Source organism: Osmia bicornis, chromosome 2 (assembly GCF_907164935.1).
Source record: "Osmia bicornis bicornis chromosome 2, iOsmBic2.1, whole genome shotgun sequence".
Lineage (NCBI taxonomy): Eukaryota > Metazoa > Arthropoda > Insecta > Hymenoptera > Megachilidae > Osmia > Osmia bicornis.
In genome coordinates this window covers 4884856-4899881 of record NC_060217.1, presented here as the reverse complement: position 1 = coordinate 4899881, position 15026 = coordinate 4884856, and the positions used below count along the sequence as shown (strand labels likewise).

General features: G+C 44.2%; 1 protein-coding gene across 8 annotated transcripts in view; it reads right to left on the bottom strand.

The window, feature by feature from the left end:
- LOC114879233 (homeotic protein antennapedia-like) overlaps nt 1-15026 on the bottom strand; it is a 115346-nt gene that overhangs the window by 16063 nt on the left and 84257 nt on the right. For all 8 annotated transcript variants that reach the window (XR_003789885.2, XR_003789886.2, XM_029193993.2 and 5 more), the window contains exon 2: nt 5662-7154. Coding sequence is in view for 6 of the 8 variants with exons in the window: in XM_029193993.2 (XP_029049826.1) it covers nt 5662-6466 (805 nt within the window). In the remaining 2 variants the exon portion in view is untranslated. The remainder of the gene's footprint in view (nt 1-5661; nt 7155-15026) is intronic.

The window sequence follows — 15026 nt, the reverse complement described above, 5'->3', positions numbered from 1 at the left end:
CTCTCTTTGGCCTCTTCCCTCTCGTTCCGGTTATACACGAGGAAAGAGCCTCTCGGATTATATGACCGGTCGACGTCGCTGACAGAGGTTCAGATTAATTGCGAGGAATCCGGTGAATCGCTTCGGAAAACCTTCTCGATGGACACTTCAGGGAATCAGGTGTTTTCGATTGGAATATATATTTCTTGGTCTTTTACTGATAGGATAATCGAGATGGCCATTTTTTGTTTTTGATTCACACATTCCTTCACCTGCGTACATTACTTTTCCTATAGATTCGTTCAGAATTCAAAACACGAGCAGGTGTACATGGAATGGGGAGATCGTGGACAAAGTAGGACATCGGACACACCAAATGCATACGTTAGCCGAACCTATTCTCACTGCTCATTATCTCGACCTTCTAACTTCTCCTTCAGGCTCTCAAGCTCAGTCTCCTTGTCCGGTTGTCTGCTTGTCTGGCCGAAAGACAGAAAAAAGAAGGTGAAGAAGGGAGAAAGGCCTCCTATCAGATAGTCTGTTCCCCTTGGGGGCTCCTAAGTTCTGTGTATGAGTGTCGGGTCGACTTGATGTTCTTCTTACCCCGCGTCTCTTGGCGGCGACTTCTGTTGAATTTCTTTTTCTTCCGTCCTATATTTCGGTCCAGGTGGTTATTCCGCGCTTAGGACACTCGCTATTCCCACTTTGTCGAAGGTTATTTAGTTTCCTGGATGAGAATAACCATGCCCAGCTGATCCATTACGAGCAACTGAAGCTTGTTTGTTGTTCGAATCGATAGGAGAACGGGATAGTCTGCACTTCTGGTTTCTACACGTCTATGAATCGAAACGTGAACCAGTTGAGTTATGATTGCGCTTCCTAACCTTCGAAATCAATTAATTTCAACTAATACAAATTCATATATTCACAGGTGAAAGTATGTTTTAAATTTTATACAGAATTCAACTTTCAGACCCGCATATATAATTTAACGAATAGGTGAAATTCGAACGTGCACGACAAATCCCGTTCTCGGTCCGCGTCTCTTTAATCCCGACCACGTGATCGAACTTCCTCCAGTTCCCCGTCTGCATCCGTCCGTCTGAGTCTCCATATATTTTAAGCGTGGTAATTCGTCTTGCTTTTTGTATTTCCGTCCTAGGCTGCTTGCTTTATGTCACGTTGTTTTCGTTGAACTTTCTTCGCCGGAAGGGAGCATGCTCGCTTTTTTTGCTGAATGGGGACAGAGAAGGAGGAGAAGAGTCACCATAGGCTTCGCATAGAGGTCGTGCCATGCCGACAAGATAACTTTCGTTCAGGAATTTCGTCGTTTGTTTATGCAACGGAGGCCGCATTCCTAACCTCGCAAACTTCCTGAATCTCTGATGGAAGATAATTATTAACCACCTACGTTAGCAATTAACATCTTACCTAACCGATTGTAGATGAAATGGATAAGGTAGAAAACATAATCTTCACGACTTAATTACTCAAATCAATGAAAGGAACGAAGCATTAAAGTACTTAAGAACGTGGCATTATTTCTTCCAGGTGCAAACTGAGAAACAAGAAAATAAGAAATTCGTCTACCGAAACACTGTGAATAATTAACGTATTTAATTCTCGGATATCCCTGGCCAGTCCTACCAGGAACGTTGGATTTCCAGCGATCCGTTTCAAGAATTTTTTGCTCCCCCTCAAGAAATGCCTAATCTGTGAACGTAACGAAGTCTTTGGTCTAGCCCACTTTCACCCTGGTTTCTCCCAATTTCGAGGTTTAATTTATACGCGCAGCTCCAGCAGTAACCCATATCACCATCGCCCGTATCGTCCATGGTTGTCTCGGGAGTTCATGGCGGCGGCCCAAAAAGCAAACGGACATAGGATTTCTGTAGACCGATCCATCATCGTCACCGTCCCTACGCCCTCCTCCAACCAGACCTCCTGTCTCTCTCATCCATCCTTTCCTTTGCTTCCTATCTATCTGTATCTCAGTCCCTCTTGCTTTCGTTCTCACGTCATTTCCTCGACGCTCCTCCTTCCCTGCCCTTTTGGGCTCCGTCTCTTTTTGAATATCTCAGAAGCCGCCATCGTTACGGACACCAATCTCGTGTCTGGCAACGCAGTCTAGAAACGCGTTTCTAGATGAGATTCTGATCGCCACGACCCCTGCCAGCTTAGGCCACAGATTAAAAACTGTACACGTCCGCCACATGGTATCTAGGAGACTTTTTGCTTCTTGATGAAGGAAAAAGGGGTTACAGGTGTTAACCGTTCAAGTTCAAGGCAATAAATCAAATTGAATTGGGGAGTGTAAAAATTCTACGTAGAATACAATTAGGCTATCCATACAATTTCCATAAACAAAATTCCAAAAGATACGTATTAACATTTAACGTATCACAACGAGATAAATGCAGCCACGTGCCGGGCCAAAGAACAGTACTCAGTCCATAAATCCATGACTTCCATTAATTGAGCAAGATTAACCGCAAAAAAAAAAGAAATAAATCGAGTCAGAGAATGGCAAGGGCCATTTTAATTCCTCATTACAAGCACGGGTTATTGGCCATTTATGTAGATATTTCGTGCGGTTAATTCGATGGTAATGCGGCTTTTTTTTATCACGGCACTTTCTATTTGCTAAGCATTCGTGTCAGTACACGACTTACACAAGAAATGTGGCGCTTGTACGAGGTTGCACGTGCACCTGTGTGCAATAACGGAAGCCTCACACCTATGCACGTGTATAAACCCGTGCTGCTGCATGCTTATTTGCAAGGAAGACGAAGAAGGAGGAGCACTGAATTGGAAGAACTCGATATCATAAATCTTTTCGCGCAAAAGGGATCGCAATTATCTTACGCATTAAAAGCGTATCACCCGGTATCGATAAGTTTCTCTTCCTGCAGGGTATGCTCGAGTTTCGACAGCCAACGACACAGTGCATCGATAATTACACGTGGTGCATGTTCGAATTTACAAACAGAAATTGCATTTCGATGATCTGAACTGAGAAACGAAATAATTCCATTGCAAATTTTATCTGAAATCATAATAGGATTCATGAAACGTTGGATCTTTTGAATTATTATCTTCATGTAATGATGCTTCATGAGATTTGGTTGTGAGATACATATACTTTTTAATCAAATTTGCAAATTTTATAATCTCATATCTAATATGCAATTATCTACGACGGCTACCACTAATAAGAATACTTATTATGGCTATCTAAAGGCATTAACGCGACAGAACGCGACACGTGACTCGACAGGTGGCCGAGACATTTCAAAAAAACCATCATTAACAAATGGCGGATCGAAGACGCAATAGAAGAGGCTTTCACGTTTAGAAGTCGTGCACGTTCCAGCGGTGTTTCATGATGTTTGGCAGTAAACGACATCGATGTGCATCATCATGAAACGGTGTTACACGAGCCAGGCCAACTATGCCGGAATTTCCTAACCTATGTAACGCAAATGTCCCGCGTAAGGTGGCAGAGAATCTCGGTGGTTTCACCAGGCAAATGCCCGAAGAGCACCTGCATCTATAAAATTGAACCATGCATTATTCATAGGACCTGCTTAGCTCAGCTGGTGCGCTTTTGCAACGTGTTAAAGAAACGGCTAGCCACGGCCAGGAATGGATAGCCAGATAAATTGATATGAAGTTTATCATGATTGGTAGCCCCGTAAGGGTAAACAGGATCGACTGGAAACTAATAGACACTATTAAAACAGGCTGAAACTAGAGATGAACACGGAACGAACGGTAGAGGAAAACTGTAAATCGGTTGAATATCGAAGACAAGTTATACCCCATAAGGGGTATATCTCACATCGTGTTTGTGCATACAGTGATTGAAAATGGTGTACTGTGCAGATGTTGATACAATGGCTGTATTGAATACTCCATAAGTATAACGATTAATTTTTTAGCACAACTCTGCTTTAATAATAGAGCTTATTGGTGTCGGACAGTGATGCCAATTACCAATTATTAAAAGCTTATGTTTTGTGTGAAATGTATAACTAAGAAACTAGTGATAAATTCTCTAGGGTAATGTGTTTCTTTTCATTTCTTTAGAGTAAAAATTTATATAGTGACCAAAAAATCAATATGGTTTCAAGAGGCATGAACTATATTGTTGATGAGAGAAAAGACTTTAGCGTGCCGACATCTGTGAGCAGATTCAGGCACTCGAACCTCTGTCTTCCTTTGACTGGCAGTAAAGTACGAACCAACAACCTCATCGCGAACTGGACCATTTATCGGCGAATGGAGGAGTCTGATAGTAGCTTACAAACTCAACCGAAAGATGGTCGCAAAGAAATCAATTATTTGCGTACTAACTCAGAAAAAAACACTTAATCCATGCACCCTTATAAACTTTATATCCTTATAGATACAACACTTATATCGATAAACGTGGAGAAATTAATAGTTCTTAATTTAATTAGACTTAACGAAGAAACACTACTTGACTTCACGAAGTGCACTGAGTAACTGAAGGCAAGAGTGCTAGGATAAAATGGTAAGGAGAAAACATTTAAGTATCGAAGAAGCCTGGCCCTTCAAGGTTGCGGCTTTTTCCTTAGATTTACCGACGAAAGAAGCGGTAGGAACGTAAGGAAGAAGGAAATAAGAGCAATCCCAGCAGGGTGCCGAAACCTGTGCTATTACCTAACCCTGGGACAAGATACCTTCGGGTTAAGGGGAGCGGACTATTATCACTTCGTTATTGCCATCATAAATTTCCAACTCGTTACACTGAAATTGCCCCTGTGATTCTTTGCAGTCACGGATGGGCCGAGAAAATTTCAGCAAACCTTCCCTGCGTTACAACCCCATCGTATTTCAAGGAAGCAGGTGGCACACTGGGTTACCTCTATCTATACATTTCCTAAATATTACATTTGGGATAGTAATAATTAAACGGGGAATCGACCCTCACTTAGCAAAGGTGGAAAAAATCTCCTTTCATATTTGTGAAAAGGTTTCTCTAAAAAATCAGAAGAAGCGATCATTGGCTGGACACATGAAGGTGAAAACGAGTGAACCAGTCCAACATGATGTCGAGGGAAAACAAGCAGCCATGAGTTATCATGGGAATAAAAGTGGATGAGTGGAGACTCTGCCAAGCCGCGGAGCCAACGCGGACGCGAACGCAGTCAGCTAGCAAGATAACTTTTATGGGGGGGTAAGGGTACGGTACACGGTATACGCGTGGTGAAACTACCGAGCTAAAAGGTCAGAGCAATAAATAACTCGGTACGTCTGGGGTATACCTAGAAACTGGAGACATTATGCCAATCTTGGCTTGCGAACCGTACGAATGTGGTCTAGTTTTACCTACTGTTGCATAAATCTGAAAGCGACCGGCTACCTGCTGTCCTCTCTAGAAACCTTGCTTTCTACGAAACCTCTTGGCCACGCGGGAAAAGCCTTGAGCCTATTTTCGTGAGCCGCCTCACGTATTCCGATTATGCCTTTCTGTGATTCGAGTTCACGATTTTGGAAATTTTTATATTTTTTCTTCTTAAACAAACCCAGAAAGAAGACGCACGAACCTGTCTTGTAAATTTATGGTACACGTTCGTCGGATTGAATTATTTTTCTGAGACATCAAGAAACCTCCGCAAAAGGCTGAATTTAGAATCATCATGAATATAATCTTACCGAACTGACTTCTCATCCATGGGTAGAGCGGGCTCGGTAGGTTGGCACTGGCCGCACCTTGAGGAGTGCCCTGTTGTTGCTGACTAAGCGGCGACGTGACCACCCCTTGATGTTGCTGAGCTTGCGGCTGTTGCTGCGGATGTATGCCTGGCTGCGATTGCTGCGACGCCGCTTGCGTCTGTTGTTGCTGTTGATACATCATGTGCTGCTGCTGTGCCTGAAGATGTTGATGCTGTTGCGGTTGCTGTTGGTGCTGGGTTTGCTGAGGCTGCATATGAGGATGTTGCGAGTGCATCTGATGGTGCATCTGGGGCTCGACGAGAGGCGGGCTGTCCGGTCCATCGAGCACGCTACCCTGATGATCGACCGCGGCCGCTTGAAGCTTGCAACTCGCGTAGACAATAGGAGTGGACGGATGTCCGTTCGGAGTAGGTGTGTGTCCCATGTGGCCCATACCAGGGCTGGGGGACGTCGACCTGTAACCACCCATTCCGTCCATGCTACCGTGCTCTTGTTGATGCTGATAATAGGTCGCGTTTCGCATGTCCATCCGATTGTACGGCGGAAACCTCGGATAAGGCATATCTTGTTGGGTGCCCGCTGCCCCATAATGATGGCCAGGTACTCCTTGACGCAGGAGGCTGGGATCGCATGGGTCCCCGGCTTGCTGAGACTGTTGTTGAACCGACTGCGTTTGCTGGGGCACCTGGACGGCGGCACCGTAGTGCTGCTGATGCTGATGCGGGTGTTCCACCCCGCCATTACGCAGGTCCGGGATGTACGAATTCGCGAAGTACGAACTCATGCTACTTGTCCCACCTGGCCCACCTGCTAATGCCACCCTCGGTCGTTTAGCGTGCTCTCACTCTCTGTATTTGATCTTTGATAGTTCTTCTCCACCTATTTACTTTCCTCTTTCTCTTCCTCCTCCTCCTCCACCTCTTCTTCTTCTTCTTCTCCCTTTGTACCGGGATATAGTAATTGTTTCTTTCTTCACTTTTTATATATTCGCTCGTTTTGTTTTGTACTCTATCTGCGTACGGACACACTTGCACACTGTCCTTACATTTGGATATATTATTTATATTATTTTTACATATATAATATATATATCACCTTCTGTAAATCTTGAATCCCACACTCTCGGACAACACGCGGGCGCGCACACTCTTTATTATCACACCACCATCACCGTATTATCTCACTTGCGTATCGTTGAATTCTATTATTTCTTTTTTCTTGCCCTTTATCTCGGGTTATCACACTGGACTCATCGAAAGAACAGAAAATAAAACTGGAGCACTACAGAACCGTAAGTTATCAAACTGTGGGGTTAAGGTTGAGGGGCGAAGATTGAACTTGTACACGAGGGGGGGAAAGATGGTAATCAGAGTTCTTCGTCTTCTTCGGTGTGGTACCTTCGTTCAAAGCGCCAAGCCGCTCCAGACACGTTCCGTTCCTCTGTCCACCCTGCTACCGAAGTTGTGCCGCACCTGTAACCCAAACACACACAGCTCGTGTTAATTTAACAAGTTTTCAAATCAATGTCGCGATTAATTTTGCGGTACCGTATTTCAGCGCAAGACGGAAAACGAACAGCTCGCACGGAGACAAGCTCCGTTTGCTGATCTTTGTGCGACCAACTGAATGAACCGAGCAGAGTTTGACTCTGAGTGACAGAAGGCGAGGTACACACGTGGCCCGTCACGGTGACGGCCATCACCCAGACGCCGAATTTGCCTTTGGCCTTCTGTGTGGGCGGGCTAAACGATCGTTAAATTTGGAAATATTCCCATCCATTAAGCGGCATGGCTACTGAACGCCTCGTCGAGATTCTACCCAGCCTCCCTTCATTTTTTTTGTTGCATACGCGGTCGACGGCTTCGCGCAACTCGTTAGTACGTAACTAGAACCAGGAGACTTCTTCCTTTTTCGCGTTTCTCACAGAGACCAGTTCCGGGAACGCGTTTTACGAAACATTTACCGTTACAAACGTTGTTCTGTTAACCCCCGAATGACAGAGCCGACTCAATTAAAAAACAGTTTCAAGAAATAAGAAAGGAAAATAATGTTTAAATTACATATTGGGTCAAGATACGAAGAGTTTCACCCAACGATAGGTTTAAATTTCGCGGGGGGACTTATGGGACCGAAACAGTGACGAACATCTACGATGGGTCCGTCGGTCCCTTATCGGCAGAATCTTATAGAAACATCTGGGCCCATCTTCTCATTAGGCCCGGAAATCTTCCCTACCGACTGTACATCATCTTTCCTACTTCGAGATGGCCATCGGTTTTATGTTGTAAGTTCAGGTAGTAGGCACGAGTCTGAGTGCAAATGCCTCGTTCTACTTGGGCCAAATTTATAGGCCTATTTTTCCGTCACGATCGAAATCCAACTATAGTCACATAAAAGAATAAAAAAATTCGGTTTCAGCCAAAGAGAATAGAATAGAATATACGCAGTATAAAGGTATTGTGAGCAGCACACAGTGGTCGTGTTGGTAATGGTCGAGGAATGGTATGGGATAGGGATGCGGGGGCGGATGTACACGGGGATCCAAAGGGATGGGTAGGGTGGCAGGTTGAAGGGTTTGGGGTGGAGGTGGGGCCCTTGGGAGTTTGCTGTACACGAGAATGGGTCGGACACGGGACGATCGCGATTAACATTCCGGCCGCTAGCTCGCTGTTCGCGCGGCGCTTTCATTAATTCCAGCGTATTGATTCCCCGGATTGATGAATGGCCGCCGATAGCGATTCCATGCGCTCCGCAACTCCCCGTACTCTTCCCTCCAGCCCGCCAGGATCGCGTATAAATTCTACCTCTTGCAGGATTTTAACTCAATTCCCGCTTTACGGACTGCCCTCGCCCCTTACGTATTGTGTGTCCTCGTAACGCAAGTTTCTTTCTATTTATTCGGCCCCCTCGGTTTTCCCAGAGATGAAGATAAAGGCTTACGCCTCGTTTCCATCCGAACGACGCGTAACCCTTCTTCCTTCTTCTCTTTTTTCTCCTTACAAAAACAAGATCCATGCTTTCCATGAGGTGCGATTAAACGCGATCGTTGTTACGCGAGCCGTGTAATAAACCGTTTGAAATGGAAAACGTCACGCCTCGGTATTGTTGGAAACGTTGCATTGTCTTTCCGTGAAAATGTTTCTGCCGTTTCATCTGAACGAGGCATTGTTTAATTGCGTAGCGGAAACTCTTCAAAGAAAGGGATTTCCGGTAGATAGGGAGCGAGTGGAAAAATAGTACGATTGTTTCTCTTGTTGGACTTCTTCGTTTTGATAGATTTAAACATTTCCAAGGACGATTCGAGGTCATTTAGATTTTGTCAAGTGGTGACACCGACTGGAAGAGGCATCAACTAACTAGCCATTTAAAGGTCTAAGGAGTTCATATTATTGCCGATAGATGGCGATGTCGACAGCCAGAAGAAACGGAAAAAACGGGGTGGAGCGTGTCTGACAGCTGGGTGGGTTCGGGGCCAAGGTGATTGAAAACAGGGTGGAGCGTCACGTGACGCCATAGTTGGATATGGAAGTGACGTCAGGCAGCTATGATGGCCTCTAGTTAACAAAATGGCTCCTACCGGGAAGTTTCTTTGTCTCCTCGTGTAGCGGGTCCTAGGTCATCGTTATCGTGACTTAAAGGGACATTTGTTTACTTCACAATCTACAGATTCCATTTACCCAATTGATTCTCTCGGATCAATTGTATAAATAGTATATTTCAATTTAACCTGCAATGTCCCACTTCACATTATCAGTCTAATACTTTTTAATCTTGTTTCTTGTTAGAATTTAAAGCATCTAACATAATTCAGACTGTCGTGGGAGTCAGCGCGTTAAAATTCCTACAAGTTCCATGATATGGTTACCGAAAGGTTAAGACGAAGCAAACCACTCAACCTAACCTATACCACAACGTTCAACGACCCATAAATACACCATTAAAAGAACATAAACACCTGTTCAGCGATTTCCAAGTGGGATACATTTGCTGCAACACGATCCATGGCCATTTCACTTTCTATGCGATAACCTCTAGTCAAGTGACAAGTGATCAAGGCTTCACGTTCGCTATCTCGAAAGCACTGACGATGGCCCGACTATGCGAATGGCACGATAGGATGAAATAAATGACACGTTATCGTGGACAGCTGGTCAACTGAAGATTGCTGGCCAATAAATGCTGGCAGGATTTGACAGTTATGGGACTCGTAGCTCGTGCCGGTCGTTCGCACGCCGTAAAACAATCGTAAACTAAAGGAGCTCGTAAAACTGGGACCCTTGAATGAGCCACCTACGTGCCGGGATCCCGGTTGAGGAAAAAAGGAACAGAAAATTGTGACCTTGAACAAAATTCCTGTTCTCTGTTCCTGTGGATTTGGTCATATTACCAGCACATTATCCGAAAATTAAAGAAAGAAAGAGATGCAGATAGAGTGTTCAATCTCGGTTTACACTCAACGAGAAACCGCGTCAAAGTCGATAAATATTTATATCGATCCACTCGATATAAATTGCCATCGTGTTAATATAATTAGAGTCTCTGTGGCCGCTAATTGCACGCCATTAATTCATGATACTCGTTACTAATAAACGATGAGACGAGTCAGTCAGGTTAATGACACGGGCGCAGTTACTTTCAAGAGAGTAATGGAGACGAGGTAATGAATTCAATGATTGATTGCATTCCAAAAAGTAAATTATCTACCATGGGAAGAAAGATAAAGAGAAACGAACTCAAGAGGAGTAACGGAGTTCAACGAGTAGGGAAATCGAGAAGGAATACCGTTACGCACGGTAGAAGGTGTCCAGCTGGTGGAAGGTCGAGTGGGCATTAAAGGGTGGCCGCGATCAAGGTTTCGAGCGGACTGCTCGAAAAGGATCGCGGTCCAGCGGTGCTGTGTGTTGCGCGTCCTGGTGGTCGAGGAGGTGCACACTAGTACGCGGTCGGATCGGTGAACGGAGAACCGACACGCCAGCGGATCAGCCAAATGCTAACATGCATATACGATTAGCATAATCGAGTCGGCCTGCAGGAAACCAGTTTGCAAGGCCGCTCAAAAGCCGGCCGCCCAATAGCTTATGCCGCTCTCCGCGAACCGGCACGCACGCCGCATCCGTAATTCCATTTCCCCCTACCGAGTACGCATCGCCTCGTCTCGCATCAGCTGACTGCGAGAACAAACCAGACGGACGGGACTCTGCCTTTTCCGGCTCCTCTCGCGGCCGATTGCGAGATCCACAGAACCGATGAGACGGGAGGAATCTCGCGTAACCGATGAGACCGGACAATTGCCCACTACAATTCATTTTAAACTTTTGCAATGTGCTTATTTTGTATAATATAATCACTTCAAAATAAATTCCTATATTTCAGATCACTAAATCTCTGGTACCATTTCTTTAAAAAGGGGCAAGAATCATACCGCCCTTGATCATTTTATAGTCAGAGAAAAGTCGTCGCCACGAACAGTGGTGGCATCGCCACGGCATATTTAATAAACAGAGAAGATACAGAGGCGTGTATGGACCTCCGGGACCGCAGTGTTTCTGGTTAAAAGGGAAGCCAAGGGGGATGAAGAGGGTCGAAACAGTCAGCCATGAACGTCGCAGATAAATCCCACCAACGTTCTGCTAGCCGACGATACGCATTACACCCTCGTCCCCTGTCTTTTTTTCTACCCTCTGCAACGCTTTTTTTCCCCGTTCATTTTCAACTTACTTTGGCCATGGCGTCAGTTACCAGCTCTCCTGTGGTTTTTTTCTCTCCTCACACTCTGCTTTTTCGATTCTCTATTCGAGATTATCAACGGTCGTATTTTTCAACGAGCTGTTCCATGCACCAAAAAGCTTGTTTTTGTTTTCCACTTCCCAATCAAAAGTTCTTTCGATAACGCTTTTTTCCTGCTGGATATAGTCGTTTCATTGAAACCTTCGTTATCTGTTGGACTTTTTTTCACAGGTTTTCGACACTGTTAAGGCTCATTCTTTTCATAGTTTCACCTCTACATGAGCTGCTCGATAATTCCTCGCTTTCGATGCGATAGAATGCTATTTAGCGATTCTAATTTCTAATTTATGAATTACTCACAGTTGTCAATCTTGAGGAAAAAACACTAGTAAAATTGTACACACCTACTTCATATCGACAAGTTTCGCATTTCACGGAACATTTGGAATAAATGTAGATAGCTTATCACAGTTTCGTGACACCTGACGTATGACATCTCGTTAAGCAGACTCGGCTCGATGAAATCTTTTAATACATCAACTCTGGCCGTCAACGAACTGAAATTATCGCGAGCATGGACCGATACGATGAATTATGCGTCTCCTACTAGCAGTCGCTTTAATTTATTCGACGTTCCAAAATGACGATGCCTTTATCGAGTGATAAATACTGGACGGAGTGTGTGTAATTCTTTGGGAACCATCTCGATGAAATTTGTTTAATTAAAAAGGCTGCCGACTGAATGGTTCTCGGAAAAGTGGTGAATGTGATTGATTTTAAGATTATTCAATTACACATTTAATTTTGACAACTTTGTTCGGGGTCTTACTAGTAACTACCAGATCAGTTTCAATAATCGGAGGATACTCGATTCAGTTGGAGAGCGAAAGTACAATAAACAGAAAGAGAAACCCAGCAAAGAGAAAAGCCAGGAGTTGCCCAAGGATTCGCTTGTTGACCCAAATGAGCTGGCCGAATTTTGCGTGTCGTCCACGCAGCAGGACGCCTAGCACCTTCGATTCTCTACAGCCCCTGTTCCATCCGCTTTCGCAACGCGTTGAAAAGCCTGAAAGAATCTCAGCCACGGTCAACTTTCACATTTTTTCGTGAAAACTTTTTTTCTCTAGGAGCTTGTCTGCCCCGAAATTTAGAGCGGTCAAGCTTTCTCTTTTAGTCCCTGGCCGAGGTGATCTCGTTTCGAAGGAATCGTAGGTCGATCTTGCGACGGGTCGTTATAGTTCCTTGGAAAGTCAGAGCTGGTTTCTCAAGCTTTTTCGTAAAAACGAGACCACGTGTAACCTCGAATGAACACATTCATGGCTGACTCCGTTACGTTTATCTTATCATCAGCGTACCACAGCGAGAGGGTTAAAACAGGAAATTTTGGCATGTTCACGATACATCTTCAATTTAAATTCGAAGACTGTAATTGAAGCGCAAGAATTTGCGTTTATAAAAGCTAGACGAGATAGGATCTCGAAACTTAAGTGAACATTGCGTAGACACGTGTACTTACTGGTGCATATAAAACATTTCTGGAACACGTTCTATGAGAACGTCGAGTTTCACTCGAGTGAAGAGGTTTCGAGTCAAGGTTTCACGAAATCTAGATTCTACTTTGTTAATAACCGTCCGAGCAGCAATGTCCTATCTACGTGGTACATCGAGGAGCAATAAAAGCTTTCTAAAGGAACCTTAAGAGCCACGCGAAGATAACTGGAAGGAATTAAGGCAGTTCCTTTGCATGAAAAGTAGGTAACAACCAAGATTTGGTACGCAGATGAGAAAGGGTTATAGTAAATTGAGAAATTAGCCTTCTGCACTTTGACTGTCGTGTCATCAATGCGTAGGTAACTGAAATTCTGTGGGAAGTTCTTTTTTAAGTAAAAATATAATTTGTTATGATCCCTGAAATTTGTGTTGAAGGTGTGAAGCCTGAAAGAGTGGTGGGTGACTAATTAGCTTCCATTCTAGGTAGCAACTAGTTAGACCTATATTTTTCACGGCTCATCAAAGACACCTGGAGTTGGGCGTTATTTTCAGTTACACTATTATACCGCGTCTGCTTGTTAAAAAAAACTAAGCATAGATTTACTAAAGATAAGATTACTACCTGAAGAAACGTTTCATGAATTTAACAAGATGATAGTCAAGGTGTTAATGGTACTAAATTGCTAGGAAATCAGGATTTCTCGAGACGAGACTAGAATAAAAATCTAACTGTTTTGTTTCGTCTTAACTATATTCTCCACTTGAAAATGGGGTAATTACAATTTATGACCCAAGTTACTTTTCAGAGAAGCAACATGAAAAAGATATGGTTACAGGAGCATTCATAATTCAGGGATGGCTACTGGTTCCGAAACGGTTAATACAAATGAGCCTTATTCCTCGATATCATCTTTTCTAGCCTTTTTTCAAGTCCTTGAAACAACAACGCCTATCAACATGAAAACACAAGTGTAACTCATATATCTTTCAGAAAACCACTCTGCGTGTAACTATACTAAATTTCTTTCAGAAAAAAAGAAAGAGCTTAGAAATCTCAAACAGAACATTAAGCGGGCACTAATTATTTAGGTAGAAATCATTTCGATGAAATCAATACGTTTATGAAAAGGCAAGAGCAAACGAACTATCAAAGAGGGTGAAAGCAGGGTAAAAGAGAAGGGTAAGGACGCGTGTCTTCGCGCGTAACGCCGACGGCGAACCTAAAATAACGAAGGTGAGCCTTTATTTCGTCGCGAACGCGAGGGGGTGCCTATAAGAGCGGCGAGACACGGAGCAGAGTGGAAAGTTTTGACGCCATCCTATAAATCAAGCTCCAGGCTCGCTCGGCCGGAACGTTGCACAAGCTCACCCCAGCTCTCGAGAGTTTCGCTCACCGTATGTCTCCTTCGCTCTCGGCACAGACAGCTTGTACAAGGTGGGTCAAAAATTCCAACAGTTCCACCCCACCTTCTCTTACCTCCTACCTACCTACCCATCTCTGACTCACCCCTGGCTTGGCCGCTGCGACTTTGAAATAATTACCTAACAGTTAATTTATGTCGTGTCTGCGACCCGCCGTTTGCAAAACGACGTATTCTTTGTTTTATGAATTAACGCGCGACAGTGTTGCAGGAAAAATTATTCGACTGATTACAAAACGACAAATTTAGTGTAAGTTTTCTAAGCACAGTGCGTCGCCGACTCTCCGGACAGATTGTCGATTTGAAAATACACTGAATTTCTTCCGCCGCTGTTCGTATTGCAAACGAGGAATCGTCCGCGGTAACAATAAAGAACGAGGTTGCGAAATAAGCAAATGCAAATTTCTCGTCGAGGCAAGTGTACTCGACGCGAAAGACGTGGATGGCCGTTTGGTGGGTGAGCCGTAGATATCGTGACGCGATAATCGCGGGAATGTCCGGTACCAGAGGGGAGCGTTTAGCTGTTACACATGTCGCGTACACTGTGAATGCGTGTGCATGCTGGGTCGCGCGCGACCCTTGTACACACACGCTCTTTGTTACTGGTATTGTACAATTAGCTGATATAATTAGTAAATGGGAAGTTGATTATCTTGGATCGCACTCGAACGACTGTACATCGCGTACCTTAATACTGAAATTGCT